The sequence below is a fragment of the Solea solea genome, chromosome 5 (genome assembly GCF_958295425.1).
Source record: "Solea solea chromosome 5, fSolSol10.1, whole genome shotgun sequence".
In the NCBI taxonomy this organism is placed as follows: domain Eukaryota; kingdom Metazoa; phylum Chordata; class Actinopteri; order Pleuronectiformes; family Soleidae; genus Solea; species Solea solea.
The window spans coordinates 1,590,456-1,613,906 of NC_081138.1; the positions used below are offsets into that span (position 1 = coordinate 1,590,456).

The 23,451-nt window shown below is 40.8% G+C and overlaps 1 protein-coding gene across 8 annotated transcripts in view; it reads left to right on the forward strand.

Moving 5' to 3' along the window:
* Positions 1-6,754: 6,754 nt before the first annotated feature.
* Positions 6,755-23,451, forward strand: part of tead1b (TEA domain family member 1b) — a 43,785-nt gene continuing 27,088 nt past the window's right edge. For 3 of the 8 annotated variants that reach the window (XM_058629109.1, XM_058629108.1, XM_058629110.1), the window contains exons 1-3: positions 6,757-7,044; positions 7,470-7,601; positions 18,329-18,581. In XM_058629109.1, the coding sequence (XP_058485092.1) occupies positions 18,434-18,581 (148 nt within the window). In that variant the 5' untranslated portion in view covers positions 6,757-7,044; positions 7,470-7,601; positions 18,329-18,433. Of the gene's footprint in view, positions 7,045-7,469; positions 7,602-18,328; positions 18,582-23,451 lie in introns of all 8 variants that reach the window. The other 5 variants (XM_058629104.1, XM_058629105.1, XM_058629106.1 and 2 more) reach the window with 3 other exon arrangements.

A 23,451-nucleotide genomic window follows, 5' to 3' on the forward strand; every position in this document is an offset into this window, starting at 1 on the left:
CTGTATCTTTCTTTATATTCCACTGCATTCATACCAAATAAGCCTGTGCGCACATACTAACGCCATCGTCCTGCCTGTCCTTTATGTAGGACAACAGCAGTTCTGGCTGCACTTTAGAAAAATACCCAACAAAAAAAAAACACAAAGAGGTGAGTTTGGCGAGCCTCACACGGAGGACGAGTAGTTTATGTCTATTACAGGTCCAGGAACTTGTAGATGTTTGTTATTGATTTTGGCCAAGGCCTCTAAACAGGAGAATCTATTTAATGAGAGCGACATGGATGTTCTGCAGTGTTACCTTTGCAAAGCTCGTTTCAACATGCTCACGTAATGTTTCTTAAAAAGTAATCAGTCTCACAGCAACTTACTTTAACTTATTTTAACCATACGTCTTCAAATAGATCATGTCATTGTAGCCAGAATCATTTTTCCTGTAGGAATAATGACATTTTTTTTTTGTTTCATACCAAAGGTCCAAGTATTTTTTGCCAGATGGCAGAAATCAGCCGCAGATGATTCTTTTGATGGCAGGACATAAAGCTGTGCTCTGAAAACATGCATCGGTGTGATATCACAAAATCCTCCGCCTCAGATACAATCTGCATGCACATCTGCTCATAATCACATTATCAACATTGGTTATGCAATAATCTGTCTTTAATGTCTGTGTTCTATTGGCAGGACTTTCCAGTGGACAGGAAGGAGAGCTGATAAAGAGATTTATACGCCATGAGCAGGTATGCAAACTGTATAATACTGTTAGACGCAACAAAAACAAACACTGCAGCAGGATACAGAAACATTTCTGCATTTTTGGAGATTTTTTTTTCAGAAATCATCATCGTTTAGTGACGCATTTCTCCCATAATTATCCTTTATTACATACACACGTGTGGGTATTAAATGACATTAAATATACACATTATTTCTTTTGTGCTCATAATATCAGCCTGTGTATGTAACGAGGCTTCAGAGACTCTGCCTTTTTACATCAATAAAATACGGTATTTATTTATTACTATTAGTAAAATGTATTAGTTGTGACTTAAAATGCGGATAATCTCAGTTTTATCAAAGTAAAAAGCATCTGTGTGAGCGAATATGATGCTTTTTACTGGATAGAAATGGACCATCCATCCATCTTCTACCTCTTTATACTCCACATCAGGGTCGCGGGGGCAAAAGACGACAGGGTCACACCCTGGACAGGTCGCCAGTCCATCACAACAGTGATTCTCAAGAAGAATAAAATGAATAATTACAAACATTTATGTGCAAAAAAATAAAATAAAAATAAGCAGCAGTTGTAGGTTTTTGTTGATATTCTCACAGTGTTGTGTTCTTCCATTAAAACAAAACCAAGGTAACTCTTTTTGTTGCCTTGGTTTCTTTTTTGATTGAGTCTTTGGTATTTTTGCTTAACAAATTAACAGATTCTTAATCTAAGTGAGACGTAATAAACGCATGGATTACAGTCTCAAAGTGCTGGGCTGAAAAAAAAGGTTTTACCTTTGTCAGCTTTCTTGTCACTCACACAATGGTCATTTTCATCCATTAAGACTAATAGTCAACCGCAGACCTACGTGCTGTTCATTAAAGGCCAGGCTGGTTGTGCTACAAAGGTTTATTATACGTCTTTTATTATTATTAGGGACCGAGCACTCACACAGTGGTGCGAGGACCTGTTGTAATTGTAGGAATTAATGCAAAATGGCTCAGTAGCGCCCCCACAGGTCACATGCCTATGGAGCAGGCCGAAATTTAGTTTAACCGAATTTCACGGCCATCTTGGATTTGGCATCCATCTTGGCATTTTACAAGTTTCGTAACTGAACAATCTTGTCTGAGGGCGTTTATCGTAGCAACACGAAAAACGCATCAAATTGTACTAGACCCATCCAAGATCAAAAGTTAGCGGAAACTTTTGCAGATTCAAAAGGGCGTGGCCACGGCAGCCATCGGAATTTTGGCGAATTTCGATGGCTCGCCACGAAACAGGAAGTGTGCTATAACTTCGCCACACGTTCACCGATCGGCACGAAACTTTATACATGACACGAGACACCGCCCCTGAACACATCTACGAATGCGAACTTGACCCCAATGTCGGCCATTTTGAATTACACGTTCCGCCGCTAAACAGGAAGTGCCCTGTAACTCTCCCATATATTGACCGATTAGCTCAAAACTTGATATGTGAGACCATGGGCCCGCCCTGAACACATCTGCAAGACATTACCTGCACACAGGAAGTAGATCGTCTGAAACAGGAAGTGCCCTTTAACTTCGCCAAACGTTGACCAATGCAATGTACTGATTGTTCTATGTTTAATTTATTTTTGTTGGATATCATTCACATGTTTCCCCACCTGTGTTTTTACATTTACATCAAAGATGCTTTACCATAGAGGCATAAATAATACACATGTTAAAAGATGACTGCTCGGTGAGAGGCGATAAAAACCTACCAACAAAAAATGACAAGAATGTCACGGTTGGCCTGTTTTTAAGCTACATGTATTTTACATCATTAATTGCATATATTGCATAAAGCTTTCTATCTTTAATGTAGTCCAGTAATCATATGTTTCTAAATGTCATTTTATTCATTTACTGATTATAATGAATGAAATGAAAGAATGTAAAAATAACCACAGGAAAAATTCAAACAAAATTAAAGAGGACGAATAAAAACTCCTCTCATATTCTAGTGACCCTCACTAGTCCTTCTCTTATCTCTGAATAAAGTGAATCAGTGTGGCCGCAGCTGAGCAGTCAAAGCAGAGAGCCAGAGGAGCACCTGGCCTTGCACGGCTATCTGATTAGTAGACGTTGCAGGCCATGCTGAACCAGACCAGTCCAGGCAGTGACAGTGACAGTGCAGATCTTTAAAACGGAGTCAAGCAGGTTCATTCTATTGCACCATGGCCTCCCTTCGAGGCTTTGGGTTCAAATCAAAGCAATGCCTTAGCACAGGCCAACATCATGAAGCCACGAGTCAGGAATTACTACTGCAGTGAAGAAACGGTAGCTTTACTGGTTCAGAGCAGCTGATTAGTGTTCTCTGAAGCATGCTTTCAGTGATTAATCTCTTATTATCTTCAGTGTCCCCAAGCTCCCAAATTGGCTCACAAAAAGAGTCCTCAGACGTATTTTACCTCACGTGACAATAGCATGACAAGGGAGGGCGACTCGGTACAGTGGAGGGTGTACGGAGAGTCTGCAGGATTTGGATTTTTAATTACTGTTATTTTTCTGTTTTCACTTTTTAGCAAAATATAGACAAGCTCTAAAGAGGATCTACAATATATCATTTATACGTACAGTGTATCACAGCATTGAGTAAAAACTTGGTTGGTAGAGTCGCAAGAATTATATTCAAACTTAATGCAACTTACAGCTCATATCTGTCACTTAAACATCAGTAGAGACTATAACTGGAAATATGTACACTAGATCTGTCCCTGTCAAATAAAGCACTAATAGATTCATTATTAATAGTAATAAGTACGACTGTGGAAGGCAATTAAATCAGCACAAAAAAGACCCTGAAATGTGCCGACTGTTGCATGGACGGAAAATTGTTTGTTATTGAGGTGTTATTTCTGAGTGACTTTGAGGCCGCTTCATAACAAGGTCAGTCCCATCACGCTGTTTTTGTGCCGCTCTGATAAAAGGAAATGAACACACAACGGACACAGACGTGCAGAATGAGTAAAAGACGGGAAAGTGTTGACCAGAGTAATGTGCGACGAGTCTGATTATGCTATCTATCCATCTATCTATCTATCTATCTATCCATCTATCCATCTATCTATCTATCTATCTATCTATCTATCCATCTATCCATCTATCCATCTATCTATCTATCTATCTATCTATCTATCTATCTATCCATCTATCTATCTATCTATCTATCTATCTATCCATCTATCTATCTATCTATCTATCTATCTATCTATCTATCTATCTATCCATCCATCCATCCATCCATCCATCCATCTATCTATCTATCTATCTATAGGTCCCTTAACCTTGAGGAATGACTTGTTTAAACCACAATCTTTACCAAAAACCAAAGCAGTTTTTTGCGCTTAAACCTAATCTGCACCATTAACCGCGTATTTATTAATGTCACCATGACGACAAAGGTGCAGTATTTCTGCTGCTTTTAAGTTCCTTCATGGGTTATGGGAAAACAACCTACAGTATATGGCCGGTTGTTTGATGAATAATGCACTGTTGGCTTCGTATATGAGGGATTTAGTCTTGGCACAAACAGTTCAGAGGCTTTTTCTCCTTTACTACATGCAGGAATGAGGACAAACAGTCTCTGCACAGTACGCGCAGACTATCAGGGATTCATGTATCTATAGCAATGACAATGTAGGTAAGTAAACTCCAAAAATGCTGACATTGAGCACTGCTCTTTCCTGTGTTTACCACATTGCTTTTGATTGAACTCCTGTATTTATATATTGTGTATTTCAATAAACAGCCATAAGAATAAAGAGTATATTTAGTAGGTCATGGAATAAAAAGCCAGGATGGTAAAGAATGTTGTGAAAAATGAGTCAATATAAAACACATTTAAATCATTCACCTCTTTGTGTTTCTCTCTCAGACCGACGTGCACAGACAGGTGTTAAAAGGTGTTGATGGATGTCCTCACGGGGCACTCATTCATCTTCACAGATCCCATTCTTTTTCAGGACTGGTGTCAAAACACTGGCTTCTAATGGATGACTTGTTCAGACAGGACCGCAGACGAGTCTTCGGCGTTTCTGTCGATCACTGTTTGAACTCGCACGTGCAAATCTGGCCAAATCCCGCGTTTGGTCCAAAACCAAGACACGTATGATTGAGATGTGACACGGATTCATTATTAAACACATGGTATACATGAATGAATGAATGAATGAATGAATGAATGAATATAGGTTACTTTGGAAACTGAAACATCATGGAAGAAAATGTCCTTTGAAATTTAGATATAATGAAACAAAAATTCTTCATTTACTTCATTTATTTTGCATATTTTACACCGGCTCTTTCACGTTTCTTGATTTTGTGTATTTTCATATTCATTGTTGTGTCCTTGTAGCACTTGTTTGTCTCTTTGCAGCATTTTATGTATATTTGGAGTTTCAAAAAAAAAAAAAGAAGTTGATTTTAATGTTTGCATAGATGCCGTGTCCAAATAATCATAACGAATGCTAGGCCATACAGGCAGTTGCCTAGTGCGCCAACTACTGGAGGGAAATGATCTGTAATGTAACAGCGTTTTCTATATTTATTACTTGAATTACCATTTACTTTTATTTATTGCAGAGTATTTCTTTTGTTTATATAAATTTTGCTTGCAGTGTCCAAACTTCTATCATAAACGTCAGTGTTATATAGCCAGTCTGTTCAAATGGTGGCCCGCGGGCCACATGCAGCCCATAACCAACGTCTTAGTGGCCCAGCCTGTGGTTCCCCCAGAAATAACTGAAGAAATAACGAGAGAAACGCTTTTCACTGTCCCTCAAAGATTCCCACAGGCGTCCGATAGGTTTGATAGAAGTGTTAGTTGTTTGGTGTTCTGTTAAAGGCACTGTGGGATGTTTGTGGGTCGTAAATTACATAATGTTTATCTTATTTCAAAGACAAACCAATGCTAATATTGTGCACCTTTTAGATTTTATGCACTTTGTAAAATGTAAACTGTGCACTTTTTTAATGCACTTTGAGGTGTGGGAAGTACAGGTATGACTAGTAATATATAATATTACTAGTTCTTTTATTACAGTATTTTTTAAATACACTTTTTTGATGTAAGTTTTATATTTGTCATCACCTGCTGCTCACTGTCTGCAGAAAAGGTCTAAATCTCTTGTTTTTAAATTGAATAGTCCTGTTAGTTAGTGTTTTGTTAGTCTCATTGTGGTCAGCAGGAGCAAGGTCATAATAGTTTTGGATTTGTCATTAATCGTCGTTTTAATTCGTTTTTTATTAGTTCTAGTTTTTTGTTGTAGGGAGTGTGCAAGATACAAAAGGGTAATAATAATAATAATAAGTAAACCCAACAAAAGAGGCCATTGTATGAGGACAAATGAACATCTCTGAATCCAATATAACATAATATAGTATACAAGAAATGAGTCTGCAAAATGTGCATCATACTGCTGAGGGTGGATGCAGTTAGTGTGAAAGTCAAATAGCCAACAGACTAAAGACACATGAAAATAACTGTACAGTAAACATAAATGATAATAAATAACCCTCATGAGACACGTCACATGAAAACAACTCAACCCAATAACCAATGTTCTGTTTAACTTGCACAGCCTTATTTATGACCCATCAGTGTCAGTTAGTTATCGTTTTTGTTTTAAACTCTTTAGTTTTTATTTTTATTTCAGTTCCCGAAAGTGTTTTTCCAATTTTAGTTTTCGTTATTTCAACAACAACTATCTACCCCCCCCCCCCCCCCCCCAGAATTCTGACTTTTTTTCTCAGTTTTATTTTTTTTTCTTTAACTTGTTTTCTCTTACATGTGACCCTAATACTCTTCCGTATTTCCTTTCCCTGGTCAGAGTGCTAATCGATAATTCATCCAGAATTGAGCCTGGTCCAGCCAGCACTCCTCCTAAAATGTGCCTGTTGGCGTGAAGGCTGTAAATTCCGAGTTTCCTCGTGTCCGTGAAGGCATCGTGTCTCCACCGGGATGTTGAGTTCCCTCCCTCCCAGGCTCTGCCGCCGCTGCCCGGGCTGCGGAGCCGCCGCCGCTGCTGCTGCTGCTGCTGCCTCTGGCTCTGGCTCGGGATGACGCCACCTCTCGCTCCGCCCCGGCGCAAACTCGCTCTTCGCGTTCATTTCATTCCTCTTCTCATTCCGAGCATTCTTCGCATCTCTTGTCAGTGCGCGAAGCGATTCAACTTAAAAGCAGCGCGGCCGGCGCAGAAACACAACTATAACTTGACATAGTATTAAAAAAAAAGACGCAGTCACAGCACATTACCAACAGAAAGCGTCATTTTTAGATGAGATATCAATAACGAGGTAAGTTTCATTGGTAGTTGCAGGTATTCAAAGTGGTTGCAGTGACTTCTTGTTATATTTCATTTTAAAATCTTCCTCTTTCATTGAGCTTTTTACTATTAAAACGTGAATTAGCGTCAGATAGATAGATATTTAGATAGATGGCCGATTCCGCTGCAACAGGATGCTCCACTTTGAACACTCACTGTCGTAGACCGCGGCTTTGACATAGCAGCGAAACATCTTTGACATTTTTCACATTTTTGGAAAAGAAGCTGCTCCTACGCCCACAGACGAGCCTCACACGCCGCGTGTCCGCTGTCACATCCGCACACAGTCCCGGCGGGATTCGGCGCTGAACTAGAAACACACGCACACACACAAACACAGCAGAACAGCTTTTTGGACAAGATGACGATTGAAAACGTTGCTGTTTCCCTCTCCAGAGTTGGCTCAGCCGGGAGTTGTTGTTGTTGGAGCGTTCTCGGAGCAACTCGGAAGACAAACGCGGGGGAGACTTGTTGCTTCGACGCGTTTGCTGGCGCTTTTATTAACCACCATCTCCATCGAAGTTTTGTGTAAGTAACGCCTGTTATTTTCTGTCTTACTTTACTAAGCAGCAGCAGCATTAGCAGCAGCAGCAGCAGCAGCAGCAGCAGCGTCTCCATGTTGTTAATGTAAGTGGATTGAAGCGTTAGCATCAACTCCTTATATTATTGTTCCATGTTGTTGCTCTGCCTCTCCCTCAATATACACATTGACTCACTTTATTTTGTAGATTTTTAAATAGTATTATGTTGTTGCTGATGTTTGTAATTCCCTTTTATTTTTAAATGATAACTGAAATGTAGCTGGTTGATTAAAGGGCATCATATACAGTCTATTAACAGCTTCTTTGTAGAGTTTTTGGAGCTTTTATTTGGGGTTTCCTCCACTGTTTCCTTCATGTCCTCCTCTCTCTACTTAGGTCAATGCCTGCTCAGCTAAAACTCAAGTCCCCACTAATGTGTGTGTTTTACTAAGTTTTACTATTTCATCCACACACACACACACACACACACACACACACACACACACACACACCTTCACTGGACATTGACATTCATTTAAAGGACTGGTCAAAAAGACTGGTCTTATCTCCAGGATGAGGCGTAAACTAGGTTTGATTTCTTTAAATGTCACGATAGCTTCAGAAAAGCAGAATAACGTGTTATTTATTTACATGTATGTTAGAGTGTAGCTCGTGTACATGTAGCACGGCACCACATATTATTTAGTCAGCAGGATGAGGCACTTCTCTTCTCTTCCATCCTCTTTTTGACCTCTCGTGGCACCTGCCTTGGTGCGGACATACATTTATTGCACTTAGTGTAAGTTAAAGCACTGAAACACAGAGAGATTCCACCTGTTGGTGCCAGGTTTGGTCGCACTCCACCGTATTTGCTGCGTTCCTCTGTCAGATTTGGTTTGCTTGGAGCAAACAGCTCCGGCACATCACCGGGCCTCGGTTTACATGGCTCAGACACGCTGCTGTGATTCAGATGAAATGTCTGTGTTATATAAAATATTCATTTACGATGTTTGTCCGCTGTCTAATCTTTACTCACTCACTGCCTCTGTAGAATAGATAAGTGACGCAGGAGATGAATGTGGTGAGAATAAGATGGAAGTCAAAAAATTGCGACAGACTCCCAACTCCTCAGGTTATGTATTTCATGTGAAACTTCTCTGTACTTCCTTGCTTCCATATTGCGTAATAAAAAATGCAGCTTTGTTGTTTTTAAGTCTGTCAAACTCTGCGATCGCTGGTATTTGGATTGGAACGATTGTTTATTAGCAATTTTTAGGTTTAGCAGTGACATGAATAAGAGTTTTACTCCATTTTTGCCATTTTTAACACTTCAAATGTGGTGTTTTAAAATTCCATACATGTTTCCTGTATTTTATGGACGTGCTCCAGTGAGGTGACACAGTGTGGTCATTGTGGCGTCAGTGCAACAACAAATCTAATGTTGTCCTCAGACTTTTGCACAGCACTGTAACTTTGTCGTGAACTCGGAGACAAAAGGAAAAGAGAAGAAAAGAAAAGAAAAGCATGTACAACTCACAACACACGCTATTTGTTAAATTAATGTGAAAGGGCTCCTTTACAGGAAACGGCCTGAATGCAGTCAGGCATAACCCGAGACATGTCACAGTGTAAATCAGCTTGCTTGAAAGGAGGAAAAAAAAAAAGAAAGAAAAGCAGCAGCAGGAGGAGAAATAGATGCTTTGTTTTGAGCTTATGTAACCAGTGGACCTGTTGGACGGTAGCCTGCATAACATTTGTGCAAGAATAGGATGTTGTCTTTGTCTGAGTTAGACTTCAAACGTGTGAAACCAGGAGTTTCTGGACTCTCTCTCCTGCGGTCAGCGATGCATTTCTCTTTAACTCATCTATATTTTTGAATAAAGCAAAAAATTAAAGCTGATAATAATCTGGTGGAGGGAAGAACAGTAACTTTAATGTATTGTTGGTGGAGATTTTGTTCCTTTTATGTTGTCTCGTGGAGGTCAGAGGGCAGGACTGCACACAGTGAAGTGTGTGCAGAATAATGAGCTTTTGTCAAGCTCACAGTGGATTGTGTTCGTTGTTGGAGTCAAGTGAGACTTTTCCCTTTTTTGGCTGTCTCTGTTGAATTTTGCTAAAAGGTTGTTGGCTTTCAGAATTTCGTATTATGAATTCCTTTGGAATAAACTACAATAATGAAAGAATAACGTCTTTCTGGGAATTCCAGAATCATTTCCAGTCTCGTTTAGAGATGAGCCAGATGAACCGACAATACACGGATGCCTAAAATCTCACAGTGAAGACTTTTATTTTATTTTTGACCCAAACAAATGACTCCTTTTTAACCGTGTTACCACTAGTCTGTTTATTAGCATGAAAAACAGTGGATTTGATCACGAGTGTTAAGAAATGCTCTCCAGAAGGAAGCAGCTGTGTGCAACAGGTGCCACACGACGGTGGTTTTTATTAGTTTATTGTGTTTGAGTTCTGATATTTGGACTTAAGATTGAGGAAGTATTGACATGGTGGGAAATGGCCAGTGAGGTTTGTGTTTATTGAAAATAGTGAAGCTGTTTGTGGTTCGCACCTTTTGCTGTATTCTGCATTTAGGGCGTGTTTTCTAGATTCATGTGATAAATGTGATGTATATCAGCACTGAAAGCCTCTGACGCGAGAGAGTAACGGGCCTGTTAAAAACCTCATTGTGTCGTCCCACATTTAAATAAAATGCAATTCTGAATGTCAGGCTGTAAAAAGATCTGTGCGACCTGTAATTGAATATGGGAAAGTGGTCATTAATCGTGTAGTTGGGTGTGATATGTAGCAGAGGGAGAGAATCACATGAAAACATCAGTGTTGTCCAAGCACGCTTTAAAAAAGAGACGTCCAGACTGTGTGTGTGTGTGTGTGTGTGTGCCCTGAGGTAAACCCTGATCTAGAAAGGGAATTTTAGAGTATGTGCTGCTGCTCAGCACTTTGAGCCGGGCCCACTGAGGCCAGCGGAGAGTGCCACCAAAAAAGAAAAGCTGGCTCAGAGCCACTTACGTCATCTAAGTAAATCTGCTTCAGTACTGCAGCCATAAAATGACTGCCAGCTACTGAATGCACTTTGGCCTTGTCAACTACCTTAGTGGTGTAGCACAGCTTTTACCCTCCGCGTGCACGCCTCGTCTTTGCTCGTTCACGCGTGCAGAACGAGTTTCTAGTCTTACATCAACCCTAACCCTAACCCTCGCTCTTTGAAGTCAAACCACTTTCCTATTACAGTCCTGTAATGTTTACCATATGGCCAGCTCAATCTTTTATACTTGGGAAAAACAAAATATATATTTATAATGTCAATTACTGAGGTGCAGCTCCTTAGAAGCTCTGAAGATTCTGGGATATGCACTTTTTCAATGGAAATCTAAAAGTCAAATAAACGAGCTGCCTCATAATCGCGCGCACACACATGAATCATGAGATGAGTCATTTTCTGAAACCACTATAAACATTTTGAGTTCTTAGCCGCAATGAAAGCAGGAAATCTCGGCTCCAACAACTTCCTGTCTCTGGTGGCCATAGTAGCTGTAGTGGTGTTCAGCTTCCCACTGGTGAAAAGGAACGGACAGAACAAAGGCACACAGTCACGTCGTGGCCTGAAAGAGTGTGTAATTTGCAGCTTGTATTCAAATGTGGGTTATTTAGTCTCTCTGGCACTGGATTTCCCAGTTGTTGCTTGTAATAAATTCCCACGAGAGCTTTTTTTTTTTGTTGTTTATCAATGGTTGTGTTTTGTTATCACGGCTGACACAGATCAGACGGACTCTCTGCCCTGAAGCTGTCCTGGATTCACATGGTTTAATATGTTTGCTTTCTTCCCCTCAGGGAGCAGCACATGTGCTTTTAAAGCCTCTTCTACTCTAACATGAGCATGTATACATGTGATTCTCAAATCCTTGTTAAACTGCTGAACACACTCCTGCATCACCTGTGTGGAGCTCAGTGATAACATTACGTTACACATGTTACTAACTACGTCCTTCCTTCAAATAATAAAATGAATTTAGATAAAAAAAAATATTTCTAACTATTTTTATTAGCGATTAATCTGTTTTTTTCAGATTTTTCGGCTCCTTAAATGTGAATATTCTCTAGTTTGTTTGCGCCATTTAACAAAGAAATCATTAAAACTGAATCAGTTTGGTTTCTGGACAACTTTAGGACCAAACCTCAAAGGGCCGCTCTCCAGTGGTTAAAAAAAAAAAGGTGATGTTTGCTTAAAAAGTGCGTTTGTGTTGGAAATGACGATGGAATTATTTTGCATTCCTTCCAAAACTGAAGCAGACAAAGAAAATCATTCACTCTGGTGCAGATAAAAGTAAACACTGATTCCCATTGGTCATAAAAATAAAACTTCATGATTTATGTCACGAGTTAATGTCACCGATTTCAAATTTTTCAAAGCTTTCAAAAACCTTTAAGCATATTTAAAATAAACAACATCCTGACTAAAGTTGTATATTTCATAGACTCAGATTTCTGCGGAATATTAAATCAAATCCAAACTCTATTCTCTAAAGTATACGTTAGTTAACCGTAGACTTCAGATATTTCATTCTTATTTGAATATTTTGACATTGCTCAGAGGCACCTCAACCCCTGACCTGTCCTGGGATTTAAACGAGCAATCTGAATTTGTCATGACCTTTTTATCACCATATAGAACCAGATAAGAATGGAATTTGGTAAAATATTTAGTTTGATGTTAAATAATATTAGATTTTGCATAGTTTGCATAATTATTTATTATTAAACCACTGACTCGATATATAGAGTATAGATATGAAATAGTTTTTGGTTTCTTCTTCTTCTTCTTCATCAGAAACACAGATGGATATACGATGTGACGTCTGTGGCCTTCCACGTCCTAACCAATGAAAGCTGTCAGTGAGAGCTTTGGAATATATTGCTGGAGATAAAATCACACACAAATTTCAATAAATTGCAAATGCGCCCACAGTCAACACCTGGTTTTTGTTATTATCACGAAAAACCAACGCCTTTTTGCAACATAAGAAAGAGAAGAAGGGAAGAGGAGGGAAGACAGGCCGACGTGTGTATATATATATATATATATATATATATATATATATACACATATATATATATATATATATATATATATATATATATATATATATATATATATATATATATATATATATATGGGGATAAATAATGACAAGAGAAGCCGAGGAAAAGAGATGAAAGTCAGAGGCAAATGCAAATGGTGGCCTTCATGCTCATCACAGTGATTTGTTTTTTCATGCCCATCCGCACGCGTGGTGAATGAGGTGGTGTCCAGCCCTCGCCCTCGCCCTGCTCTGCTCTCATAACTGTCAGGAGATCCTTTATCTGACGGACCTTTATTTACAGCTTTAATTTCCTGAGCTTTATGTGTTCTGCTGCCACTTCACACCGCAGTGACGCGCTGGCCGTGTGTCTGGAATGTGCTGCAAATTTTTTGATAGGCAAATGTCCCCCGAGCTTTCATTACATTCCGTGTTTGCGCGCTAAATCGTGTCCTCGGGGGAGATTTTTGTCTCTTAGATTACTCTGGTTTTTCCCCTCAGAGTGGGAGACCTTTAGCTGACGCTGTCCCGGTCGTGTTGTTGCCACCTGTTTCTCAGTCTGAGGCAGGTACGAGAGGGTTGCCGTGACAGTGCCTGTAAATCAATCCCATTCTCTTGCAAACAAAGATTGATCCCACACTGGCCTGATGGTTGCTGTGTGCTGGGATCCAGAGCTCACATTTGAGTGGGATGATATCAGACAGATTCATGGCACACGAGTGTGCCGGTTCAAAGAGGCATGAAATAAACACTATAGGCCAGTGCCAGTAAAAGAAGCAGCATAAGTAAGCTGTCCAGCCTCTCCAGTGGAGCGTGGGATGGAAATGCTGCTGAAAACCTTGTTTATTTCGTTAACGTGTGTAGATTCTCACATGTAGAATCAATCAAATTATTTCAAAAGTCTCTGCATCTTTAAGTGTGTGCTTCAAAAATGTTTTTTTTTTTTAATTAAAAGCTTTGGTTGCTAAATTTTAATTTATTTCAAACTGTGGCGGCGTACGTCGGCTTTACCTTGAGTGGTAAAGCGTTTCTAAATAAACTCACAAAAGCATCTGCGTAGATTTGCGTTTTTTCTTTTCTCTTCTTTTCTTTTCTTTTCTTTGTGCGTGCGTAACTCTCAAGGTCCTCAAAGACCTGCTGCCAAAGACTTCATTCCATAAACATGCTTTTCACAAGGTAATTAATTTGTTTTAATCACAGAAAGAAACCAAATGGAATTTCAGAAATGTCTGTCATTGTAAACGCTCACAGTTACCTGTTGATCAAACCTGAATTCTTTTGATATTGCTGTTAAAATTATGCAAAAGTCAGGATGTGTCTTTGTAACGAGCAGGAAATGTTGAATTTTGAAACCACACGGTAATTATAGTTTTACACACTGTGGCCTTAAGTATTGTGGGCCATTATGGGGTGCACAAAAGTCATTCACAGCATCATTACCGCGCCCTCTGAGATAACGGCACAAAAGAACTCCACGTGGAAAATTACATTTGAGACCTCTCATCTGCTATTTCATTACCCTGCTTTCTCTGATGGGTGAAATGGGTTCTCTTAATTTAAGAAGCTGGATTCCAGCTTGGTGAGTGATTTATGTAATCTCGCTGTAAGTGTAATTTCTCATAATGCCATGTCACAGCTACTCCTCTGCTTAGCTACCGCATTCACTTATCGCATTGTGGGCCGTCTTTCCCCTGCCTCTCACAAATAAGCCCATTTCTATGGTGTACACCCTGAAGACAGAAGTATGCAATTATCTGCTCTGCCACAAGTGCGTCTATGGCTGACATTCATACCTTCTTTTGACAGACGTAATTAGTCTACGGATTCTAAGGCACTAAGAGACTGGCTTCATTGACAGCGCTGCCAGGTTATTCACAGATTGCATCCAGTCGATGGGATTCAAAGAAACTATTGAAGCTGGGGCTGAGATTCACGCCGTATTATTTCAGTGTTTATACGAGGACGGCAACAACAGAAGAGAAACACCTTGATCTCACACCACAGGTTTATGGGTTTACTTGATCAAAGAGGTTTGAAGTCTGTTTTCTAATACTGGTATTTAATAAGAGCCAGACGTCCACTGTTAAACCACGAGGAACCATGAAATCATGTTCTTCTACTGCTCTCTGATGGACTGCTGTTTTATCCTGGTCCTGGTCTCTGATTGGCTGCACTTGCTGCTGTTATTGCGTATTTTGAGAGGTTTCACGTCGCGATTGCTGACTGCTAGGTTTTTTTTTTCGGGGGTGTCCATTTTTTATCTATTTTTTTTAAAATAACCTTCACATGATTCTTTGTTGCAACATTATTATTTGTCCTGAGGCGGGGGGGGGCGCTATATATATATATATATATTTATTTATATAGCGCACTTCATACACAGATGTGCTTTACATGAAACAAACATTTAACAGTAAGAATTGGAGAAATAAAAATAATTGAAGAAATTGAATAAATACTGACACAATCAGTTTATACATTTCACACCTTTGAACATTCACACACGATTACTCTTGTGGAAGAAGCTGGAGATTTCCTAATTTTTCACTAAAGTAACTTCGTATCTTATTGTTATATAGCCTTCATATTATAAAGGACATTATCAACTGTCAATATGTCAATAGTGGGAATTAAAGCACACAGTTCTCCACAAACAACATCCATTTATCCACCTTTTAAAAGTTAATGATTCCTGTTATTTAAAGGAACCGCACAAATTTGCCATTTTCTTCAGATTCGTCATGTGACGCCAAATAGATCGATACAAATAGATCATAAAAATACGATGTTTATCGGAACTTTGACGAGTTTTGCTGCGTTCATTTCAGCCCGTTCCCCCAAAAGCAGGTGTGACCAATCGGATCGACCGATACCAGTGACCACATCCATCTTGGTGTAAAATTGAAAAGATTTAATACACAACACTGTAAAGGTGGACTCACACACGTCACCCAGGTTCTCCAGCCTTTGCCACCTTCAGGGAAAACTTCTTAAAAATCTTATTTCATGTTACAGCAGCGTTAGTAGTGTATTGTATTCTTTCCTCCCAGGTCTGAACAGCCACAGTTGATAAAGAGTTCATTTTTTCTCTGTCTGTTTCAGAACGATCTGAGACATTGACCCACGTTTTTGACCTTTAATGAAACTTTCACATGTTCCACTTGTCGTCAGACAATAACAGTGGGAGGAGCTGAGGTTAATGTAATTCATTGCATGTTACTCTAACAGTAGTCATTTCCTGATGTGTGGCTTTGGAAGGAAAGCACCTGCAGAAGAGGGGCAAACATCCGTGTGTGTGAGAATCAATTTGCTTTAATGGACAGAGCCACAAGTCACCGAGGAATACTTACACTATCACTTTATCAACTGTAACATATCACAGGAGTCAAACACATCCAGGGCTCATGCAACATTCATAGAAATCCATGTTTGGATGGATGTTAAAATCTTTAGAGGTGTAGACGCATTCAAAAATAAAGCTTAACATGTTGCAGTTGACGCAGAAGAATATCTTTGCAAAGTCGCAGCGTTTCTGTTTCGACTTCCAGCTTTTACAAACCGCTGTAATTCAGTGTTTGGACCCGACGAGGGTTTTATTTTCCTCAGAACCTCGTCTTGCTGTGGAAATGTAAGCTGGAAGTGATTACCAGCACAGTTCATCATTTGGTCGGGATGAGAGGAGCACGTCTTTAAAGAACCCCAGCCTTTTAGTGGTTGAAATGGGAGGTTTTTTCCCCCCTCCCTCATCAGTTTGTGAGGGAGTTCTGCAGTGTCAGCAGTCGGCGCACAAAAACGGAATTCAGTAAAAGCTCTGTGAGTTTTTTTCCCCCGACAGCTTGCTCCCATCCCCCCCTTTTCCCCCTCATGAACTGACATGCTGGAAGAAACATATGCTACTTTTCCCACTTCCTGACAGCTTGTGAGGCTTGAACAGGATCTTGCTCAGGGAGGAAGTCGTTGTCTGGAAAGAGTGAGGATGACGAGGGAAATCTCAGTGACTTTTGTTGCTTTTTATAGTTTAAGTCAAACATCAAGTTGTTGCCAATGACGTTGTGTTACTTTAGACTAAAAGTCCACTCTGTTTCTCTTTAGTCCTGAGATGGACGTGTCACGTGTAGATGTTGTCACCAAACATCTTGTGCAGTCTGAACTGTCTGTGCAGCAGCAGCAGCAGCAGCAGCAGCAGCAGCAGTAACAGCAGCAGCAGCAGCAGCAGCAGCAGCAGCAGCAGCAGTAACAGCAGCAGCAGCAGCAGCAGCAGTAACAGCAGCAGCAGTAACAGCAGCAGTAACAGCAGCAGCAGCAGCAGCAGCAGCAGCATGCCAACAGCAACAGCTGAGTTCTCCATCCCGCGTGCACTGCACTCTGGATATTTTCGGTGCACTCGGGAACATTTGACAGAGCTCGCGGGCCAATACATAATCACACTCCTACAATGTGTCTATGTGAAAAACATGACGCCAAACCCGGTGTTACACAGTGTGATTAATGACGGGGCAGATACATTATAGAAAAACTACTGAACACTTAAAAGCAGCAGTTGTTATTTCTCTCTCTTGTCTTTATTGCTTTTGTTTTTAGTTTTTTTTAGAGCTCTGAAGTTCTTTGAAGTTCAACATTCAGTGCGATGCTTATGTTATTTACAAATGTGGAAGGATTTACCTGTGCGTAGGGATCTGGATCTGGATCTGGATCTGGATCATGTGATCTGCACAGAGTGACTTATGCTGCTCACAGCGAGACAGACAAACCTCCACAACGCCAGTTTTTGGAGTTCCTTTTTTATGTGAGTGGCTCGGAGTCTCGTGTTAGACCTTCTGCACACAGAATGCTTCCCATTCATGAAGGCCACACACTGACTATTAACCACAACACTGCTGGACCTCATTTTACCATATGCACACTTCATGGACGCCCGGTAGTCTGTACACTCACAGAGTTGTATACAGTATAATGCAGTATAGTCGGCTGGTTTCTGTTAACTGGACTTGTTGTGACGTTCTGCTCCTGATACCGCCACCACATAACGACACAGTCCTCGGTTCATCCGAGCGTCTGTTGGTCTTGTCAATAGCTGCTGGCGAGATGAGACGCTCTTCAGTTGTGTGAGCAGCTTGTTGTTTGGTTCTTGGACTGTGAAACAGAAATTGGTTCTGTGTTTTATCTCTGTTTGTATTTTTCTTATTTTCACTTATTTTTAATGATCTTTGCTCAAGAGCACATCAGCACTGTGAGGAATGGGAGTGGCCAATGCCGCTCTCTTACATCCCGACCCAGATTCATCGCTCCAGGTCAAACTAGCAACTTTTCGGGAGACTGTTGTGCTTCGGCACCAAAAATCTTGGATGAGGTTAGAAAAATTGATGTATCTTGAGCTAAGCTAAGACTTTAGTGTTGTGTCGTGTTTATTATCATTATCCCGAGTATTTAACTGATCTCTTAATGAGCTTGTGTCTGCATCGGTGTGAAAAAGGAAGCTGTGTCTCAGTTGCTCTAACCCCATCACATGGGGATGCTGTTTGTTTGCCCGCTGCTTGTCAATGCTGCGTTCTCAGTCGTCTAACGTTTACGAGGACGCGTCGGCTGTTCTTTTGTGCGGATTAACAGTTTGGACGTGTCTTTGTTTGTTTGGGAATTCCAGGTCTCTCCCTAGTCTGCTCCAGGCTTCTGCTTGGAGAGCCCGACCGCCACGATTGATCCCAGCAGCTGGAGCGGCAGCGAGAGCCCTGCCGAGGACCTGGAGAGGATGAGCGACTCGGCGGACAAGCCCGTGGACAACGACGCCGAGGGAGTGTGGAGCCCTGACATTGAACAGAGCTTCCAGGAAGCGCTGGCTATCTACCCTCCATGTGGACGCAGGAAGATCATCCTCTCCGATGAGGGGAAGATGTACGGTGAGTACAGAGGAGTTATTTGCGGCCTTACGGCTGCTCGCAGGGTTTTAAATGCATGAAAACCGAGATCCTTGAGGGTCGAGACCCTGCTGTGACGACTGCAGTTTGCTGCAGCTTTACAGAATGAATTGATACTTTAACCTAAGACAGTGGCTTATCAGCGCTGCTTTGCTCTCCTCCGCCAACTGTTTCCTCTGGATGATGGAGGTTCAGGCTTTATTTTAGGTGACAAAGACCAGTTTGACCTACTTCTTCATTCAATGCGTTCCAAAAAGTTGAGATATTTTATTGTCAGTAAATGATGTGTTTCAGTGTTTCATTGTTTCTTACACATGAAGACTGAACATAAAGATTGAAAACAGCACACCCAACGTTGTTGTAAGGTGACAAAAGTGACAGAAACGCCCGCTGAAGCTCACCAACCACTCGTTTTTTTTAATTCTGTGCACAAAAAAAAAAAGAATTGCCATAAACTCTTGTGGTTGTGACGCTGCAGTTTTATGACCTCCAGGAAGTCGCAGCTCCTGGCCAAGAAATATACCGGCACATAACGACCCACCCTGGCTGCTGGCTGCAGTCTCATATTTAACAGAAATAGCAAAAATATTATTTTAAAAGACACGAAAAAGCATATTTTCCGAAAACGAGTGAGTAAAATTGATCAGTGCATGTGTTGTTTTTTTTGGGGTGATGTAACGTTGTAAAGTCATTTCATCATAAATCTATTTGTGGTGTGTTCTGTGATAGTGGCCATAAAGCCACTACTCTGCTTCTAGAAGTGCAAATTTATAAGTAAAGCAGCATGAACTATTAGTTGGTAGCAGATGGTACCGCGGTTGCCACCAGCTGTGCCCCCTTTTTCCTCCCTCCACTTTCACCAATTCCTGGCTGGGTGATGTCATGGAAAGAGGAATATTTTCTCTCTGTGGTGTTGGACCGTCTCACAGCCTGTCAGTGTCAAGTGAAAGCAGAAAGCCCCTCAGAGCATTCGCTTGCAGCTGTCATGTGACCCCCTCCAGCCAAACAAAATGTAAATTCTAGGAGTTTGCAGTGAAACCCCTCAGCTGCCACTACAAAGATGTGAGCTCAGTCAACAGGACCCTCCCCACCGTCTCTTCTCTTCCTCCAAATCTCTTGTCCCCATACGGAGCAGAGCTGCCAGAAAACCGGCTCCACTGCGGCGGATTAAAGCGAGACGATCCGTTGTTGTACAGTTAGAAATGAGCCACAGATCTCCTTCTTACTCAGCGGATGTTCTCAATATGTGTGCAAATGATTCCTCTGTTGTCGGTTTACATTTATTGTACGATCTTAGGTGCATGTCTTTCAAATCTTACAGTCAAATAATAAAACGAAGTCTTTCTTAGATTTGAAAAGTGTAAGCGTAGGGAAATATTTAGTTTTTGTGGCGTTGAATCCTCCTGAAAATCTGCTGAGGACAGAAGTGAAGGGCTGAATAGACAGACGTTCATCCTGCCAGATGTGCTCTGTATCTGGTTTCATGTTGTCTCACCACCAGTAGCACAATCCTTCGTCTGTCTGTCTGTCTGTCTGTCTGTCTGGACCCGGTGAATCAGAACACTATGAGATAAAGTGGTGAAGTTGATCTCAAAGTTTTATAGGTAACAGATACTAACATTAGTCTCATTAATGGTCGCTCTTCGCCTCGGCCTTCAACTGTTGCTGCGTCCCAGTGCCAACGCCATTATGTCATGAACTTCATTCCCCTGAAGCCAGAGAGAAAAACCAGAGAGAGAGAGAGAGAGAGAGAGCAGCCAGTCCAAGAACATTACAGTGGATTTTGGACGGTGTCATGTGTGGACACTTAAACCTGTAATTACTCGCTGCTCTTTGTAATTTCAACATTTCACAGCCAGTGTTCTGAATCTTTTAAGGAATTCTTAGAACGTTTCTTACCAAATTCCTCCTCAAACATATTCTCACTTGTTTTATATAGTGATAGTCAGCCGACACCATCCATTACCAAGCTGGGGCGATTCTTTTTTAGAATCGATGAATCTGTCGATTATTTTCCCGATTAATCGAGTATTTTTGTCCATGAAATGTAGTTAAAGTGTTGAAAAGTGTTTAACAAACCTGGAAATCAACATGTTCTCAAATATCTTTTCAGTTTTAATGATTTTTTTTTGTCAAATGGAGCAAAGAAACCAGAAAATATTCTCATTTAAGAAGCTGAAAAAAAGCCTCTGAAACTGATAAACCGATGATCAGAATAGATGACGATGAATTTAGTCATCGATTAATAATCGAATAATTGCTGCAGCCCTAGAGCAAGACAGTCTGACTATGTTATTCTCATGACAATTGAAGGAAATTGTTTAAAGATATATAGCTATATGTAGTATAAAGACATTTTATGCGTGGAAATAAATCCAGTATTTCAGTTATTTTACGATTCAAGAAATATGAAATGAAAACTAAGCGTTTGTTTGTTTGACCCTGACAGAAAAACACGCTCTTTTCCCTCAGAGAACATGGATTCTTTTATTTTCCGGCGTCTCTCGGATGCCGTCGGGGATGTAAACAATGACAATTGCAAAGGACTGAATTCTTTACCGCGTGGCGTATATGACGCAGTGATCCACGTCTATACGGTTTGTGACAAACACGCAACACAGAAACTTCTCATGGCATCTGAGATGAAGGAGACAGGTATTTTGTAGTTCTGTAGACTCTGGGGGAAAGCATAGTGTTCCACACAGAGAGCTCATCACAAGAGGAGCTGCCTTGAGTGCCCTTAAGCCCTTTGTTATCGTGGGGTAGAGTGCAGTTAATTAGCAACAGTCTCTATAGCAACTGTGTTGCAGTACAAAACATTTTCTAATTTCTGCTTCTTAGCTTATTGTTGTGTTTACCTGAAGTGTTTCAGATACATGGAGTCCGGCGTCGGCTCTGATTGTAACTGCGGTGGAAGATCTGCGTCGGCTGCATCGCCGAAGCCTTTTGCTTTAGCCGCAGAGTTTACTCAGGAGAATATTGTAAAAAAGTAAAGGGAGATGGAGGACGCTGGCCCCCGGCCAAACGCCCAAGACGCTGCACTTGCATAATTTACCTGCTGTGCCAGGCTGCATTCATTTATCCCAGAAATAGAGTCGATAAATGAAACCACACGTTTCACTCAAATTGTATGTTTATTCATTGACTTATGTATTTTGCACTTGCCCCGCAAGCTAAATGACAACGGTGAATTTTTCTCAGTTATAGGAAATAACTGGATTTTATTCCATCGACTGACAAAATACTCCACTGATGTGACTATAGTGTTGTTGTTTTTCTTCCTTGTTCTCGCCAAAGCCGTCAGTTTTGTCTTTATTGGACATTAATGATGGACTTTTATTAAACTTCGGAGTCATTTGATGACTTTTGCTCCGTCACCAATCCAATCCAACTTTATTTATAAAGCACTTTAAAAACAGCTGAAACAAAGTGCTGTACAACAGAGATAAATAAATATAAGAAATGACATCATAGACCTAGACAACAAACAATAAAAAAATACAATTCTAACAAATATTAACAAAAAATAACTAATAGTAATAGAAACGATGTGGTAATATTCCTGTCACAGACGTGATGCTGGCTTCTGTCCACATGTGACATTTGATGTAAAGCCTCTCCTGTTGCCACTGTGCTGTTTGCCCCGCCATGTCGTCAGTGATCCAGCCCAGACCCCTCCTGTGGGAACTAAGTGGCACTTGGTTTGCAGAGATGCCAAGGATGAGTTAGATATAATGAGCAGACCTGGCTTGCCCCCGATGGCCCAGTGCTGTGCTCCTCTGGGTCTCGTCTCACCGGGCCGAGCATGCTCCGAGACGGAGCGAGCGGATCTGATCCCCCCCGCTGGGCAGATAATGAGGAATTCTGGGATCAGCTCAGGCTCCCCGAGTCACCTGCATTCACTCAGAATGGAGTGTGAGGAACTTCATTGCAGGAGAGACATCACACACCTCCAGAATAATCCTTCATTTGTTCCCCTGCCATTGTCAGAGTGAGGCGGCCGTGTTTTCACACACACACTCGTGAAAAAAGTCCAATTATTTTATGTTTTTTTTTTTTTTCAAAAAAGGACAAACTGTCAAAGGTGTAAAAAAGTACTGATGCAGGTATGACGAGGAAGTGAAGAAGCCATTTTGAGTTGAGATTACAGGGTTTGCAGGTTAGATTGTAAGGAACTGGTCAGGAACTGGGCGGCTGCTCAGATGCTTCATAACTGAAGCTTGACACAATGACGGGGATCAAACGTGTGTGTGTGTGTGTGTGTGTGTGTGTGTGTGTCGTCGACAGGAATTTCATTCATTTCAAACAGAGGAACATTTGGTTTCGTCTTATTTACGACGGTGTTTGTGTTTCAGCAAAAGCGAGAGAGGACGTGAGAGGTGGAGAGGAACTGTGTCGAGCTGACTCTGTGTTGTGATGTGTTCATGGAAGATTCCTCGGTCTAGAATGGTGCAAAGAGCGCTTCATATATGTAGGGTAGAGCTGCGACGGACCATCATTTTCGTTTAATCGCTTGGTCCATAAAATGTCAGAGAACGTCGATCAGTGTTTGTCTTTTGTCCACAAACCAAAATGATTTCTTTGTTTATATGGAGAAAATAAACCAGAAATATTCACATTTAAGAAGGGAAAACAGTCAGAAATCTTGTTTAATCGTCAACTATTTAGATAATCGATGAATCGAGTAATTGTTTCAGCTCTGAGTGAAGCAAACGTCAGTTTTGTGAAAGTCTGAAGCATTTTTTGTGTAATTCAACAGTGTATATGATGCAGTATATACCATTGGCACGTAATTACACACCTAATTATATAGTGTATGTCCATATATCATGATGTGATGTTAAAATAAGCC